Source organism: Cetorhinus maximus, chromosome 20, assembly GCF_964194155.1.
Source record: "Cetorhinus maximus chromosome 20, sCetMax3.hap1.1, whole genome shotgun sequence".
In the NCBI taxonomy this organism is placed as follows: domain Eukaryota; kingdom Metazoa; phylum Chordata; class Chondrichthyes; order Lamniformes; family Cetorhinidae; genus Cetorhinus; species Cetorhinus maximus.
Genome location: NC_135898.1, coordinates 71079379 through 71097101, shown reverse-complemented (window position 1 = coordinate 71097101; position 17723 = coordinate 71079379). Strand labels below are relative to the sequence as shown.

The window sequence follows — 17723 nt, the reverse complement described above, 5'->3', positions numbered from 1 at the left end:
CAGATCATCACCGGCTAACTGGATGGCTCTGTTTACAAAGTCTGTGAGGGCCTTGATTTCAGGGATTCCTCCATCAGTAAGCAACGTCTCCCTCTTGTGTGCCAGGAGGCAGTGGCATAGTGGTATTGTCACTGACTAGTATTCCAGAGACCCAGGATAATCCTCTCGGGGACCCAGGGTAATCCTCTGGGTGAACTGGGTTCCCCACCACAGCAGATGGTCGAATTTGAATCCAATAAAAATCTGGAATTAAATGTCTAATGGGGACTTGGAGTCCTAGTCCAGGATTCTCTTAAGGTTAACTTGCAGGTTGAGTCGGTAGTTAGGAAGGCAAATGCAATGTTGGCATTTATTTCGAGAGGACTAGAATATAAAAGCAGGGATGTGCTGCTGAGGCTTTATAAGGCTCTGGTCAGACCACATTTAGAATATTTTGAGCAATTTTGGGCCCCGCATCTCAGGAAGGATGTGCTGGCCCTGGAGAGGGTCCAGAGGAGGTTCACGAGAACAATCCCAGGAATGAAAGGTTTAACATATGAGGAACGTTTGAGGACTCTGGGTCTATACTCAATGGAGTTTAGAAAGATGAGGAGGGATCTGATTGAAACTTACAGAATACTGAAAGGCCTGGATAGAGTGGATGTGGGGAAGATGTTTCCATTAGTAGGAGAGACTAGGACCCGAGGGCACAGCCTCAGAGTAAAGGGAAAACCTTTTAGAACAGAGATGAGGAGAAACTTTTTTAGCCTGAGAGTGGTGAATCTATGGAATTCATTGCCACAGAAGGCTGTGGAGGCCAGGTCATTGAGTGTATTTAAGACCGAGACAGATAAGTTCTTGATTGGTAAGGGGATCAAAGGTTACGGGGAGAAGGCGGGAGAATGGGGTTGAGAAACTTATCAGCCATGATTGAATGGCGGAGCAGACTCGATGGGCTGAATGGCCTAATTTCTGCTCCTATGTCTTATGGTCTTATGGAAACCATTGCCGATTGTCATAAAAACCTATCTGATTCACTCACGTCCTTTAGGGAAGGAAATCTGCTGTCCTTACCTGGTCTGGCCTACATGTAACTCCAGAGCCCACAGCCCTCTTAAATGTCTCTGAACAAGGGAAATTAGACAATAAATGCTGGCCTAGCCAGCGACGCCCACATCACATGAACAAATAAAAAAATAATAGAGATGGAGGGAGTATAAACAGGATGCCTGCCAGGCCAGATGATAAATATGTGGTACATGTGGGTGGTGAATGGTCCCATGGGATGAGGACAATGAGTGTGTGAGAGAGTGAATGGTGATGTCCCTTGAACTCGCAGCGAGTGATGCATGATGTGTTTGAGAGTGATGAGAAGAGTGACTGGCGGAATGGAGGAAATCATTCATCCTCTTGTGGCACTGGGTGGCTGTCCGCTTTTGCAGGGCGTTGGCACTGACCACCACTGCCTCCCAAGCTGGATTAGCGAGGTTGCTGCCCATCTGGCAGCCAGAGCAGGGGTAGAGGACATCACAGCGAGCCTCCACTGCGTCCAAAAGGCACTTGAGGGACGCGTCATTAAACCTGGGGGCTGCAGTCTTTTTGCCTTTCAGGGCCATGTCTTCTTTGCAGCAGTCCTGGGCTGGAAGCACTGAGAGGTGTGCATGCGGCTGGACTTAAAATATGGCACCCGGCGTGATGAAGTGGAGAGATGATGGCGTGGCGGGCGAATGAAAGCCCGCCCACCATGGAAACGGCGTGTTTCCCGGGAATGCATAATTAATGTGGCGGGTTTGAGACAATACGGCGTGAAAAGCCACCATTGCAGATGCTACCACACTTAGTGAAAAACTGGGATGATTCCGCCCCAGGTTAGAAGAACCCAGCATGAAATAATTGCCTTTTTTTCAAAAGTTATAGATTTGCTTCTATAATTAGGTGACCTGATGTGATTGATACGTGCAAGTCTGAATACTGTTGTGTATATATCTAATAATATTTTCATTATCTCTTTATTCAGTCTGAAGAAGATTATCTTGAGAGAAAGAGGGAGGTAGAAAATATAATGAAGAAAAATGCTGATTGGATCTGGGATTGGTCAAGCAGGCCAGAAAATATCCCCCCAAAGTAAGTACAAACTTGACTTATTATCCAGTATTAATTTTTTCTGTCCCTCGTCTAATTGCTGCGACTCAGAAATACGATCCACAGATATAGGATAAGCAAAATGGAGAAAAATCCTGGACAACCCTTTCTGATAGTGATGTTCAAAATTATGAAGGATTCTGGTGGGGTAAATAACAGTTGATTATTTCTGTTGGTAAACAAGATGGTGATAATGGGGCATATAATTAAGATAGCCACGAAAAGCATTTAAGGAAAGTTTGAAAAAATCTTTACACAGACGGTGGCCAGAATATGGAATTCTCTGCCAAACCTACAGAACCAAAGTGCATAGATTCTTTCAAAGTAGAATTAGACAATTGCTTCAAAAATAGGAGCTTTAAATGGTAGGGGGAGCGGGCAGGAAAGTGAGATTAGACTGGATGTTTCATAAAATAAAGATCCAGCATTCAATTGATGGGCCAAAAGGCTTGTTTTTTGTCGTAACAGTCATCATTTTTGTCACTTTGCCATTTTTTTTAACACCACAGCACCAACTAAAATGTATGTTCTGAAATAGGGAATTCCAGTTCAAACACCCAAAGCGTTCTGCCACTCTGAGTATGAGGAATACAGGAGTCATGAAAAAAGGTGGCATTTTCTCAGCTGAATTTCTGAAAGTCTTCCTACCTTCATTGCTGATCTCCCACATATTAGCCATTGGCTTGGGGTAAGTAGCCATCAAGTCAGTTGATTATTAAAGTGCAGAGTTGCATCAGGATCTATTTACTACACTGAGTCAAATGTTTAAGGAAAGAGCTTTGTCCGCTCAGTTAAGTGTCTGTCTGTGATCAGCCTCTTACTTCCTTTGGATCCATCAGAATATCAGGAATGCATTATGCAATTCATGCGCACCCCTAAACAGACTTGTTGATCCTTACACAGCCGGTTGTGAGATCTTGCTCAATCTTCTTGTATTCAGAACTCATTTCCACATGGCATATTCTACCCTAGCCAGCAGATCTATGGGAACCCATTCTCCAGGATTTTCATCATATTTACAGTGGGAGATCGAAGAACTACTGCTGAAATTCTGCCCCTTCATCTCTTTCTGCTCCAAAGAATAATTTTGAAAATATATAAAATAAAAATAAACTTGCCCTGTCATTAACCATTCAGAAAGTGATTTTTCCACATCCACGTTTTTATTTAATTATAATTACTATGCTTGTGTGTGAATCGAAGAATAAAACAATTATGGACAATTTGTCAAAGTTTCTTTTAACCTTTATGAATCTTAAGTTTGCTTAACAACTTTACCGGTAGACACACACACCTGGAATTTCCAGAGGTTTGTTGGTGGAATATTGGCAGAAATACAGAAATATGGCTAAAATGGGCATTTTTCTCAGTTTCTGCTAAAATTACAACCAGCGACCTTGTGGAAATTTGGGGCTTGCATGTTTAAAAAATAATTTTTTGAGAGAGAGGACATCTTATCCCGACAAATAATGGATGAGGGGTATGGGGTCAGAGTGGTTTGACCTACAATAATAAAAATTACCCTTATACATAGAAGACCTAAACTGTGGAGAAACCTAGTTCCCTTTAGAACAAAAATAAAAATACCTGGAAAAACTCAGCAGGTCTGACAGCATCTGCAGAGAGGAACACGGTTAACGTTTCGAGTCCATCTGACTCTTCAACAGAACTAAGGAAAAATAGAAAAGAGGTGAAATATAAGCTGGTTTAAGTGGGGGTGGGACAGGTAGAGCTGGATAGAGGGCCAGTGATAGGTGGAGATAGCCAAAAGATGCCATAGGCAAAAGGACAAAGAGGTGGTTATTTTAATCTAAGGAATGTGCTAATAAATGACATTAAGGGTAGAAAGCAGGACGAGCAAGGTACAGATAGCTCTAGTAGGAGATGAGGTCAGTAACAGTCCTGGAAACAATGGCTTGATGTTCAGCGGTGGGGTCATGGTCCAGGATTACTGACCTCATCTCTTCTGGAGATCTTCCTTCCACAGCTTCCAACCTCATAGTCTCCCAACCTTGTATGGCCCACTTCTACCTCCTACCCAAAATCCACAAACAGGACTGTCCCGGAAGACCTATCGTGTCAGCCTATTCCTGCCCCACGGAACTCATTTCTTGCTATCTTGACTCCAATCTCTCCGCCCTTGTCCAGTCCCTTCCCACCTACATCCGTGATTCCTCTGACACCCTACATCATATCAACAATTTCCAGTTCCCTGGCCCCAACCGCCTGCTCTTCACCATGGACGTCCATTCCCTCTACACCTCCATCCCCCACCGGGATGGTCTGAAGGCTCTCCACTTCTTCCTTGAACAGAGGCCCGAACAATCCCCATCCACCACTACTCTCCTCCGTCTGGCTGAACTTGTTCTCTCACTGAACAATTTCCCCTTAAACTCCTCTCACTTCCTCCAAATAAAAGGTGTGGCTATGGGTACCCGCATGGGTCCCAGTTATGCCTGTCTCTTTATGGGGTATGTGGAACATTCCTTGTTCCAGTCCTACTCCGGCCCCTTCCCAAAACTCTTTCTCCAGTACATCGATGATTGCTTCGGTGCTGCTTCATGCTCTCGTCTGGACCTGGAAAAATTTATTAATTTTGCTTCCAATTTCCACCCCTCCATCATTTTCACAGGGTCCATCTCTGACACTTCTCTTCCCTTCCTTGACCTCTCTGTCTCAATTTCTGGTGATAGACTGTCCATCAATATTCATTACAAGCCTACCAACTCCCACAGCTACCTCGACTACCGCTCTTCACACCCCGTTTTCTGTAAGGACTCCATCCCATTTTCTCAGTTCCTTCGACTCTGTCGCATCTGTTCTGATGATGCCACTTTCAAAAACAGTTCCTCTGACATGTCTTCCTTCTTCCTTAACCGAGGTTTTCCACCCACGGTGGTTGACAGGGTCCTCAACCGTGTCCAGCCCATCTCCCTCGCATCCGCCCTCACACCTTCCTCTCCCTCCCAGAACCATGATAGGGTCCCCCTTGAGCTCACATCACCCTACCAGCCTCCGCATTCAAAGGATCATCCTCTGCCATTTCCGCCAATTCCAGCATGATGGCACCACCAAACACATCTTCCCTTCACCCCCCTTGGCGGCATTCCACAGGGATCGTTCCCTCTGGGACACCCTGGTCCACTCCTCCATCACCCCCTACACCTCAACCCCTTCCCACGGCATCTTCCCATGCAACCGCAGAAGGTGCAACACCTGCCCCTTTACTTCCCCTCTCCTCACTGTCCAAGGGCCCAAACACTCCTTTCAAGTGAAGCAGCATTTTACTTGCACTTCCCTCAATTTAGTCTACTGCATTCGTTGCTCCCAATGTGGTTTCCTCTACATTGGAGAGACCAAACGTAGACTGGGTGACAGCTTTGCGGAACACCTTCGGTCTGTCCGCAAGCATGACCCAGACCTCCCTGTCGCTTGCCATTTCAACACTCCACCCTGCTCTCATGCCCACATGTCCATCCTTGGCCTGCTGCATTGTTCCAGTGAAGTTCAACGCAAACTGGAGGAACAGCACCTCATCTTCCAACTAGGCACTTTACAGCCTTCCGGACTGAATATTGAGTTCAACAATTTTAGATCATGAACTCTCTCCTCCATCCCCACCCCCTTTCCGATCCCCCTTTTTTTCGAATAATTTATATAGATGTTTCTTTTCCCACCTATTTCCATTATTTTTAAATGTATTTCCATCCATTGTTTTATCTCTACCTTTTAGTCTATTTCGATCCCTTCCCCCCACCCCATCCCCACTAGGGATAAAAACAAAAAGCTAAATGCTACTGCGGATGCTGGAAATCCAAAACAAAAACAGAATTACCTGGAAAAACTCAGCAGGTCTGGCAGCATCGGTGGAGAAGAAATCAGTTAACGTTTCGAGTCTTCATGACCCTTCGGCAGAACTGAGTATAGTTAGGAGAAGAGACAGGCGGAAATCCTGTCGGAGAACAGAACAATACTTCTTCAGAGAGGGCATTTCTTGAAGAGAGGTGTCAGTCAATTAAACACAGAGATAAAAACAAAAAGCTAACAGCTACTGCGGATGCTGGAAATCCAAAACAAAAACAGAATTACCTGGAAAAACTCAGCAGGTCTGGCAGCATCGGTGGAGAAGAAATCAGTTAACGTTTCGAGTCTAGGGCTCTATAGCCCACTAGGGCTATCCGAATCTTGCTCGTCCTGCTTTCTACCTTTAATGTCACCTATTAGCACATTCCTTAGATAATATCACTACCTTCAACCCCTCTTTGTCCTTTTGTCTATGACATCTTTTGGCTATCTCCACCTATCACTGGCCCTCTATCCAGCTCTACCTGTCCCACCCCCACTTAAACCAGCTTATATTTCACCTCTTTTCTATTTTTCCTTAGTTCTGTTGAAGAGTCAGATAGACTCGAAACGTTAACTGTGTTCCTCTCTGCAGATGCTGTCAGACCTGCTGAGATTTTCCAGGTATTTTTATGTTTGTTTTGGATTTCCAGCATCCACAGTTTTTTGCTTTTATCCCAGTTCCTTTTAGGTTCATAGACTGGTAACAGCAAAGAATGAGGCCATTTGGCCTATTGAGTCCACTCCCAACTTTCTGCAAGTGGAATTCAGGTGTCCCCACCCCTCCACCCGTTTTCTGTAACCCTACAAATTGCTTCAGGTGCTTATCAATTCCCTTTTAAAAGCCACAATGGAATCTGCCTCCATCACCCTCTCAGGTAGGTAGTAAATTGCAGAACCTCATCACTCACTGCATAAAAAAAATGTTTTCTCACGTCACCTTTGCTTCTTTTGCCAATCATCTTAAACCTGTGTCCTCTGGTTCTCCACCCGTCTCTCATGGGAACAGTTTCTCTGTCTATTCTGCCTACATACCTCATGATTTTGAACAGCTCTGTCAAATCTCATCTTCTGTAAGGAGAAGAACCCCAGTTTCTCCAATCTGTCCTCGTATGGAACCATTCTCATAAATCTTTTCTGCACCTTCTCTATATATGGGTTCACCTTCACATCCTTCCTAAAATGCAATGCCCAGAATTGGACCCAGTACTCCAGTAGAGGCCAAACCAATGTTTTATAACAGGTCATCATAATTTTTTTGCTTTTGTACTATTCCTCTATAAAGCCCAGGATCCCTTTTGCCTTTTTAACCACTTTCAACCTGCCCTGACTTTCAACTATTTGTGCACATATACCCCAGGTCTCCCTGTTCATGCACCTCTTTAGAATTGTAACCGTTAATCTATATTGCTTCTTCTCATTCTTGCTATGAAAAGGTATCATTTCACATTTCCCTACATTAAATTCCACCTGCCATGTGTCTGCCCATTTCACCATCCAGTCTGTGTCATCTTGAAGTCTCTCACTCTGCTCCTCAAGTGACTATCCTCCTCTGTTCACAAGACTTCCAAGTTTTGTCATCAACAAATTTTGAAATTGTGCCCGGTACACCCAAATCAAAATCATTAAGACATATGAGAAAAGCAGTGGTCCTAGTACTGACCTGCTGGAGAACATGATTAGATATCTCCTTCAGTCAGGGAAACAAATGTTTACCACTACTCTATTTTTTGCCATTCAGCTAACATTGTATCCGTGCTGCCAGTGTCCCTTTTATTCCATGGGCCTCAACTTTTGTGACAAGCCTACTGTGCTGAAATTTATCACACAACTTTTGGAAGTCTATATACACCGCATCAACTGCATTACCTCATCAACCCTTTCTATTACGTCATCCAAAAAAAACTCAATCGGGTTACTTTAATACGATTTGCCTTTAACAGATCCATGCTGGCTTTCTTTAAGTAATCCACCTTTACCTTTCATATAACTAAAGTAAGCATTGAAGCTCCGTAACTGGAAAATATGCAGATATAATACTAAATTATTGATCCAAACTGCAACATACCACATTTTTCTCAAAATACAATGATCTCAGTAATCTCTAATAGCCACAGGGTTCTAGATTGCAGTCATTACTGCTCGTAGCTTGGTCTGTAATAACCCACATGATGAATCTAATTCCTTCACCTATTTGTTTTTCTTCCTAGAATCTACATAGGCAGACGCTTAAGTACCCCATCCAGTGCTGTTTAAGGATATTCCATTGAAGGTGCATGTGTGTGGTATGTGGCAGATTCTATGAAGAATTCTTCAGAAGCAGCCATTGACTGGAGTGTTCACTTTTCCTGTAACTGCTGGGTTTTATCCCCAAAGTGATTAATGCAATCCTAAAGACTGTGTTCATAGTTGATTAGCCCCAACCCCTCACTGCCTAGTTAGATTGTATCTAATCAAAATCATTTGCACATACCACAAATGTCAGGCACATGGGGATTTAGCTTTCACACAAAACATTTCATAAAATATTTCAGTTTTTTTCTTTATCTGGTGGTGAGAAAGTATAAATCAAAAATTTTATTTGATAAGAACCAACAGAATAGCACAGTTCAACAGATCTCAGATATGTTGGAACACATTTCCAGATTAATCTTCTTTCAGGGGTGGGAGGTATACTCTTTCTTCAGCATTCCACCCTAGGGGGGGATTTCTAACTATTCTATCACCAATTGTAACTAATAAATAAAAAGGAGCGATTGTGCAAGATTCCTACTTATTTCTAGTGATGAGGAGAATGTAAAAGGCCAGATTTACAGTATTTAGTTACAGCTGTGAATGTACTGAAATACATGCAACCAAAGGGTGATGTAGCTGACAGTCTTGTAATTGAATACCAGAGTGTTTGATAAGTTGATATCTTACTCTGGAATTTGGAATAATTAAATGGAATAAGATCAATTATGGTTGAAAATATTCTATTGTTTGGGAAGTTGTTTTTAAATAATCTTTTAAAGCCAATTACAATATATCAAATTTATCAAGTGTACTTTATGCGTTGTTTCTTGAGTTAATTTCAGTACAAAGTTTTTCATTGACTGCACTTAGGCTTGTCTTAGTGATAAAGTACAGTAAAAATATCTGAGACATAAAAAACTATATCAATATAAATGTATTGCGTCATATGTGAATTTTTTTTTTAAAGCAGCTTAATAGGTGTGTGCTTGTATTGGTATGATTATAGGCTTGTTTAGAATTTATGTGAGAAATGAATCTATGGTGAAACATTCATGATCATCAGAATGGAGGTGATGTATCTGCCTGGTGGATAACTGGAGGTTCCAAAATCTGGTCTTACATTGCTGGTGCAGTAGTTCTTAAGGAATGAAGATATGTACAATGTCAATAACAAATGAAACATTATCAGACTACGTGATGTTTCATAGAAAACATTGTCTCATAAGAATTCTAGCAAGTACGGTCCCAATCAGCAGGCATGTATGTGCAAATTCAATTTATTGTCTATAACTGATGCCTGGTATAATGTGGCAGCATTAATAAAATTAAAAATCATTTCAATTCCAGCTAGTTGACCTTGAGCAGCTGCTGAGCAGAATTTTTATTTTACAGTTTTAGTGACTGCCACAGGGAAGACAATTAAAATAACAGTGCTGCCTTGCAAGAGTAGGTCGGCTTCCATAGTCTTTACTTCCTTCACTTTACTCCTTTTTTTGCTACGTGAGAAAGCTAGGTGAAGGGCCAAAGCCCTCAATGCTGTACATTGCATAATTGGAAAAGAATGGAAGGGAAAATGAGAAACATCTGTAGGCTTATTTGGTGATATTAAACCTGCATTTAAAATTATAGAAAAAATTGAAGTTGAAGGCAAGTGAAGTCTGCCTCAATAAGACTTATTATGTTCAGTGCACCTTAATGAGGTGTGAAATACTGAGTAAACACAGCTGGTTTAGTCCAAAGTAAACCGAGTACGCAAGATACTATTACGGAAAACTTTGAAACTGATGTTAGTGAAATGGATAACATTGTTTTTTTTGGGTGATACAAGCGACTCTGATTTAAACCTGCACATGTGAAGTGGTGGGATCTGTAATTGGAAAGATAGATAATTGGAATGTGATTTAGTGGTATTTTCACTGTCCTCAGATTTATCATATTGGGCTGATGTGTCAAATGTGTCATATTTTGCAGAATGCTATGTTGTATGTTTCATTCTTGTAATCAATATGGAAGTAGCATTTAATAATTTGCTTTAAATGTTTGCAATATTAAAATAAAAGCATTGTATAATTATATTTCACTTGGAGTTTTTTGTTAATGATCTTTAGGTAATTTTATAACAGTTTAGTGTGATTCGGTGTATATGGTTAGAAACATCAGAATTAGTACACAAAGCTTAATGAGATCTATCCGGTAACATAAATCAAATTACAGGGTTCATATACCACCTTGCAACAGACAAGCTAACACTTTTCACTCTGAAAATACATCATCTTCTTCAAATGTATTTATTTTTGTTTGTTCATGGGATATGGGCATTGCTGACTAGGCCAGCATTTATTGCCCATCCTTAATTGCCCTTGAGTAGGTGATGGTGAACTGTCTTCTTGAACTGCTGCAGTCCATGTGGTGTAGGTACACTAGGAAGGGAGTTCCAGGATTTTGACTCAGTGACAGTGAAGGAACGACGATATGGTTCCAAGTGAGAATGGTGTGTGACTTGGAGGGCAACTGGCTGGTGGAGGTGTTGCCATGCATCTGCTGCCCTTGTCCTTCTAGATGATAGAGGTCAGGGGTTTGGAGAGTGCTGTCAAAGGAGCGTTGGTGAGTTGCTGCAGTGCATCTTGTACATAGTACACACTGTTGCCAAGTGTGAATTTTTTTTATTCTTTCATAGGATGTGGGTATCGCTGGCAAGGCCAGCATTTATTGTCCATCCCTAATTGTCTTTGAACTGAGTGGCTTGTTAGCCTGTTTCAGAGGGCATGTAAGAGTCAGCCACATTACTGTGGGTCCGGGGTCACATGTAGGCCAGACCAGGTAAGCCTATCAGATTTCCTTCCCTAAAGGACATTAGCGAACCAGATGGGTTTTTTACGACAATCGGTGATAGTTTCATGGTCACCGTTACTGAGACTAGGGCCTGGACCCGTCACAGGTGGGACGGAAGATTTGGCGAACCAGCAAAATGTCATTGACCAGAAAATCCTGGCCAGACTTTCAATTCCAGATTCTATTAATTGAATTTAAATTCCACCAGCTGCTGTGGTGGGATTTGAACCCATGTCCCAGAGCATTAGCCTGGGCCTAAGGATTACTAAGAAAAGTGACATTGGGCCTGAACTTAGGCGGAGTGGCAATTGGAGTCAGATTGCCAGTCCACTCCTACCTACTTACCTGAATTTTTTTTGATCCTATCTTGTCCGACCTTTTAACTCAGGCCGGGCGAGTTCTGGGCAGTGCAGCGTGTCAGCGGGGCTTAGCGTCAAGAGAAGCAATGTTGGATGCAAGGAGGCCACACCCCCTTTGTTTTTACGCGCTCACTGCTGTAAAGAAGGTAAGTTAAATTCCAGCAAAGTTTAAGGGTCCTTAACAGGCCAGGGATAAGGTAGGTGGGTAGGATTTGGGGAGTGGGGGATCGGGTCGGGTGGTGCCTCAGGGGGGAGTCTGATCAGACCTTGGGGTGGGGTAAGGTCGGTCCATGGGGTTGGGTGGGGTCAGGCTTCCAAGGGTGTGGTGCTCGGGTCAGGTTGGGCTTTGGGTGGGGCGGGGTTAGTCAGACCTCTTTGGGGTGTTGGGCCGGGCCTCAGACAGGAGGGGGTGTTGGGTGGGGTGGGGTCTCGGGGGTGGGGGGGACGTGGGTCTGGTCAGGCCTTGGAGGGTGAGGGGGAGGTGTTAGGTTGGGTCAGGCCTCGGGTGGAGGGTTCTGGTCGGGTTGGGCCTCAGGTGGGGGGTGCGGTGGTGGACTTAAGGCCAGGAGTCGGACCTGGGGGAGGATCCCAATGGGGTGGGGAAAGTCCTGGGATTGATGGGGTGGAGTTCAATGGGGGGAATCCTGTGGGGGTGGGGGTGTCTTCGTGGGGTTTGGAAGTCCACATTGAGGAGGGATGGTCGGGGGGGGTGGGAGGAGTCGCCTGGGGGTTTGAGGGGAGTCCTGTGGGGTCTGTACAATAGTTGCACAAAAGTTAGAAGTGGATTTAATTCTTGTAACTTTTTCTGGGTAACTTGATGTAACACAGCCAGAACCTTCCGAAGTTTGCGATTTAAATCACATTTTCAGTTGGTTCCCAGTGCAAGGTAATTATGCAAGGGAAGTTTGCACTTCCCAGGGAATTGCCTTGCAAACATTACCTGGGAACTTCCAGGGCGGGGAAGAGGGTTCCCCAGTGCGTCTTTGGGGTAACCCCCCAGTTACACTGCCCTGGAGCTCAGAAATTACAGCCCATTATCACTATGCCACCGTCTGCAGCCTGCCAATCAAGCGGGCTGCTTTCTTTATCCTGAATGGTGTCCAGCCTCTTTAGTGTTATTGCAGCTTCACTCATCTAGGGAAGAGAGTATTCCACTACACTTCTGACTTGAACCTTATAGATGGTGGACAGGCTTTGCGGGGGCCAGGAGGTGAATTACTCACCTCAGAATTCCCAGTCTGTGACTTGGTCTTGTAGCCACAGTATTGATATGGCTCGTCCAGTTCAATTTGGTCAATGGTAAGTTCTAGGAAGTTGATAGTGGGGGATTCATCAATAGTAATACCATTGGATGTCAAGGAGATGGTTAGATTCTCTCGCTGAAGATGGTCATTGCCTGGCACTTGTGTGGCACAAATCTTACTTGCCATTTATCAGCCCAAGCCTGATGTTGTCCAGGACTTGCTGCATTTGAACATGGACAGCTTCAGTATCTGAGGAATTGCAAATGGCGCTGAACATTGTGCAACTATCAGCGAACATCCCCATTTCTGACCTAATGATGGAAGGAAGGTCATAGATGAAACAGCTGAAGATGGTTGGGCCTAGAAACTACACAGAGGAACTCTTGCAGTGATATCCTGAGACTGAGATGACTGACCTCCAACGGTCACAACCATCTTCCTTTGTGCTAGGTATGACTCCAACCAGTAGAGAGGTTTTGCCTAGATTCCCATTGACTCAAGGTTTGATAGGGCTCCTTGATGCTACACTCAGTAAAATGCTACCTTGATGTCAAAGGCAGTCACTCTCACTTCATCTCTTGAGTGCAGCCCTTTTGTCCACGTTTGGAACAGGGCTGCATTGAAGTGGGGAAGAGAGTGGCCCTAGCAGAACCCAAACTGATCATCAGAGAGTAGGTCTGCAGCATTGGCGGAGAAGAAAAGAGTCGACGTTTCAAGTCCTCGTGACCCTTCAGTTGAAGGGTCATGAGGACTCGAAACGTCGACTCTTTTCTTCGCCGATGCTGCCAGACCTGCTGAGTTTTTCCAGGTAGTTCTGTTTTTGTTTTGGATTTCCAGCATCCGCAGTAGTTTTTTGTTTTTATCAGAGAGTAGGTTATTGCTGAGTAAATGCCGTTTGAAAGCAGTGTTGATAACCCCTTTCATCACTTCACTGATGATCATGAGTAGACTGAAGGGAAGGTAATTGGCCAGGTTAGATTTGTCCTGCTTTTTGTAGTGTCTGAAATATGAGGAGGTACTAAATGATTGAAGACATTCAGACACACAATTGGACAATGTATATACAACTGAGGTATTGGCCCAGATTTTGTTGTAGAAATAATGGTGAGGCTAACAGCACTTACCATTACTAAAGAGAAAAGTGGACAGCAACCTCTGGCATCTGTATATGCTTAGTTAAGCATGGAAATCAGGAAGTTGCTGTCCAAATTGACCTGTTCCCAGAAGGTTCATTTCCTTGTAAGTATTTTTTTAATGGCATAATAAGCCTTAATTACTGCGAAACAACTGCTTTGACACAAAAAAATAACTTTTACAAGTGTGGAGTCTCATTTCCTTTAAATTTTAATTGCAGTTGGAGATGTTAAAAAAAACTTTAAACTTTTTTAAATTTGTCTTTTTGCCTACTATTTTTTGAAAACTGCAAATTCACCTGTTGAGTGGGGCATAGCATCTGATCTATTCTGTGACATGTATATGGGCAAATGCGGTTGGAAAAATGAGAATCCTCAATAATACTAAGATATCACATTGCCATTTCAGCTTTAATTCTCTACAAAGTTTATATTCAATCAATGGGAGAGGATAGAAGAAAGCCACTGAAGGAGCAGAGTGCTTAGCAGTAGCAAAGCTTTAACACACGTATGGAATTGCATCCCAGACATTGTCCTCTGAACTTTGTCTTTTGTAGGCTCTGTCTTTATTATTGACACATTCAAGTAAACAGTAATTATAATCTTTGAACTGTACAGAAAATGAAATTTGAATTTCATTGGAAAAAGAGCATGGGGAATTAAAGCTGATTCAAAATGATGTTTGAGAATGGATTTACTAACGAAAATAAATCCCGTGAAAGCACTCACACAAGAGTACCTAAGATACAACACACACTTGTTACAAATTGCAAAGAACCACTTCAGAGTTCTATTAAATGCTTTGGCAAGTAGAGTGCTTCCTATATCCTATTTGGTAATGGATATTCAATAACATATCAGTAACACAAATATTTACGTCAGACTTTAATTTTGCTACACTGTACTAATAAAGCAATATTTTGCTGGAAATAAATAAGTACCAATCTCTGAAGACCATTTCTCCCTCAAGTTTCAAACAATCAACAGAAAATATAATAATGTTCCTGGAACAATGAATACTTACAACACTAACCTACAATTATATAGTGTCGTTAATATTATAAAACATCCCAAGACGCTTTATGGAAAATAAATTTCGACATCAAGCCACATAAGGTGGCCAAAAGCTTGGTCAGAAAGGTAGATTTTATGGAGAATTTTAAAGGAGAAAAGGGAAATGGAGAAATATTAGAGAGTGAATTCCAGAGCTTAGGGCCTAGGCAATTGAAGGCACCTCACCCATGGTAGTGTGATTAAAATTAGGAATGTTCGAGGTCAGAATTGGTAGAATGCAAAGATCTAGCTGGTTGTAGGGCTGCAAGAGATACATACATTGAAGCCATGGAGGGATTTGAAGGCAATGGTGAGAATTTTTAAATTGATGCGTTGTTTGACTGGGACCCAATGTAAGTGCGCGAGCGCAAGGGTGATGGATAAGCAGGGCTTGGTGTGAGTTAGGACACAGGGAGGAGAGTTTTGAATGACCTCAAGTTTGTAGAGGGTAGAATGTGGGAGATCAGCCAGGAATGCATTGGAATAGTCAAGTCCATAGGCAACAAAGGCATGGATGAGGGTTTCAGCAGCATATAAGCTGAAGCAAGGTCAAGGTCAGCTGATACTGAGGTGAAAATAGGCAGTCTTTATATTGGTTTGGTTATGTGGTAGGAAGCTCATCTCAGGGTTAAATACACCAAGGTTACTAACAGTGGTTCTGCCTCAGAAAGTTGCCAAGGAGATGGATGGAGACAGTGACAAGGTAAAGGAGTTTGTGACAAAGACCAAGATAATACCTTCTGCTTTCCCAATGTATATTTGGAGGAAATTTCTTCTTGTCCAATACTGCATATTAGACAAGCAGTCAGACAATTTAGAGACATTGGAAGGGTCAAAAGAGGTCGTGGTGAGGTAAAGCTGGAAGCCGTCAGCGCACATTTAGAATCATCTTGATTTCAGATGATGTCACTGAGGGAAAGCATGTAGATGAGAAATAGGAGGGTGCCAAGGATAGATCCTTGGGGGACATCAGAGGTAACAGTGTGTAACTGAGAAGAGAAGCCATTACAAGTGATTCTCTGACAATTACAGGATAGATAAGAATGAAACCAGGCATGTGCAGTCCCACCCACCCCATCGAGACAATGGGACAGAGTTTTGTTGTTAACCATGTCAAAAGTTGCATGTGGGTTGAAGAGAATGAAGAGGGATAGTTTACCTGTGCCACAACCAATTAGGATATCAATTGTGACTTTGGTGCAAGCCTTACAGTACACCACCACAGTGGAATTCTGTTTCAAACAAGGGGCTAAACTTTACAGCCTCCCAGGGAGTGGAATGGCAGGCCGCTGATATGTAAAATTGGGCACCAAGGTAACAGTAGGTACCCATCATCTATCCACTCGCACAGATATTTTACCAATGGTGGGAGAGGAGTTGGGGTGGCCCGTGGGTCACTCAGGATCAACTGCAAGCAACATGATAGAACCATAGAAAGGTTACAGCACAGAAAGTGGCCATTCAGCCCATCCTGTCTGCGGCAGCTGAAAAAGAATAAAATAAAAAACTAGCTGCCCATTCTAATCCCACCTTCCAGCACCCGGTCCATAGCCTTGCAGGTTGCAACACTTTAGGTGCTGATCTGGTACCTTTTAAATGAGTTGAGTGTTTCTGCCTCCACCACCAAACCAGGCAGTGAATTCCAAACACCCACCACCCTCTGGGTGAAGAAGTTTTTCCTCAAGTCCCCTCGAATCCTTCTACCAATTACCTTAAGTCTGTGCCCCTGGTAATTGACCTCTCAGCAAGGGGAAACAGGGCGTCCCTGTCTACTCTATCCAGGCCCCTCATAATCTTGTACACCTCAATCAGGTCACTGCTCAGCCTCCTCAGTTCCAAGGAAAACAACCGCAGCCTATCCAATCTTTCCTCATAGCTACAATTTTCAAGCCCTGGCAACATTCTTATATAAAACAAAAATAAAAATACCTGGGAAAACTCAGCAGGTCTGGCAGCATCTGCGGAGAGGAACACAGTTAACATTTCGAGTCCGTAGTCATACAGACTTGAAATATTAACTGTGTTCCTCTCCACAGATGCTGCCAGACCTGTTGAGTTTTTCCAGGCATTTTTATTTTTGTTTTGGATTTCCAGCATCCACAGTTTTTTGCTTTTAACATTCTTATATATCTCTTCTGAACTCTCTCTCCAGAGCAATTATGTCCCCCTGTCATGTGGCGACCAGAACTGTGCACAAAATTCTGGCCATGGCCTAACCAGCGTTTTATACAGTTCCATCATTACATCCCTGCTTTTGTATTCTATACCTTGTCCAATAAAGGAAAGCATTGTATATACTTTTTATACCACCTTATCCACCTGTCCTGCCACCTTCAGGAACCTGTGGGCATGCACGCTAAGATCTCTCACTTCCTCTACCCCCTCCCAATATCCTCTCCTTTATTGTGTATTCCCTAGTTTTGTTTGCCCTCCCCAAATGCATTACCTCACACTTCTCTGGATTGAATTCCATCTACCACATTTCCACCCATTCAACTAAACCATTGATATAATTCTAGAGACAACAGCTATCCTTTTCACTATCAACTACACAGCCAATTTTAGTACCATCTGCAAATTTCCCAATTAAATCACCCACATTTAGGTCCGAATCATTAGTAAATACAACAAACAGCAAGGGACCCAACATTAATCCCTGTGGAATGCCACAGGAAACTGTTCTCCATTGGCAAAAACATCCATTGAAACCCTTTGTTTCCTGTTGCTGAGCTAATTTTGGATCCAACTCGCCACATTCCCCTGTATCCCATGGGCTTTTACTTTTTTGACCAGTCTGCCATGTGAGACCTTGTCAAATGCCTTACTAATGATGAGTATGTTAAGTTTACTCAGAGTTTAACATAGTTACAACACGAGTTATACTGCAAAAAATATGCAAACAT

The 17723-nt window shown here is 42.9% G+C and overlaps 1 protein-coding gene across 1 annotated transcript in view; it reads left to right on the top strand.

The window, feature by feature from the left end:
- The window catches only part of bnip3 (BCL2 interacting protein 3), a 65633-nt gene extending 55359 nt beyond the window's left edge, over positions 1 to 10274 (top strand). The window contains exons 4-6 of the mRNA XM_078564909.1: positions 1997 to 2103; positions 2660 to 2809; positions 8175 to 10274. Of these exons, the coding sequence (XP_078421035.1) occupies positions 1997 to 2103; positions 2660 to 2809; positions 8175 to 8220 (303 nt within the window). The 3' untranslated portion in view covers positions 8221 to 10274. The remainder of the gene's footprint in view (positions 1 to 1996; positions 2104 to 2659; positions 2810 to 8174) is intronic.
- The last annotated feature ends 7449 nt before the right edge of the window (positions 10275 to 17723 follow it).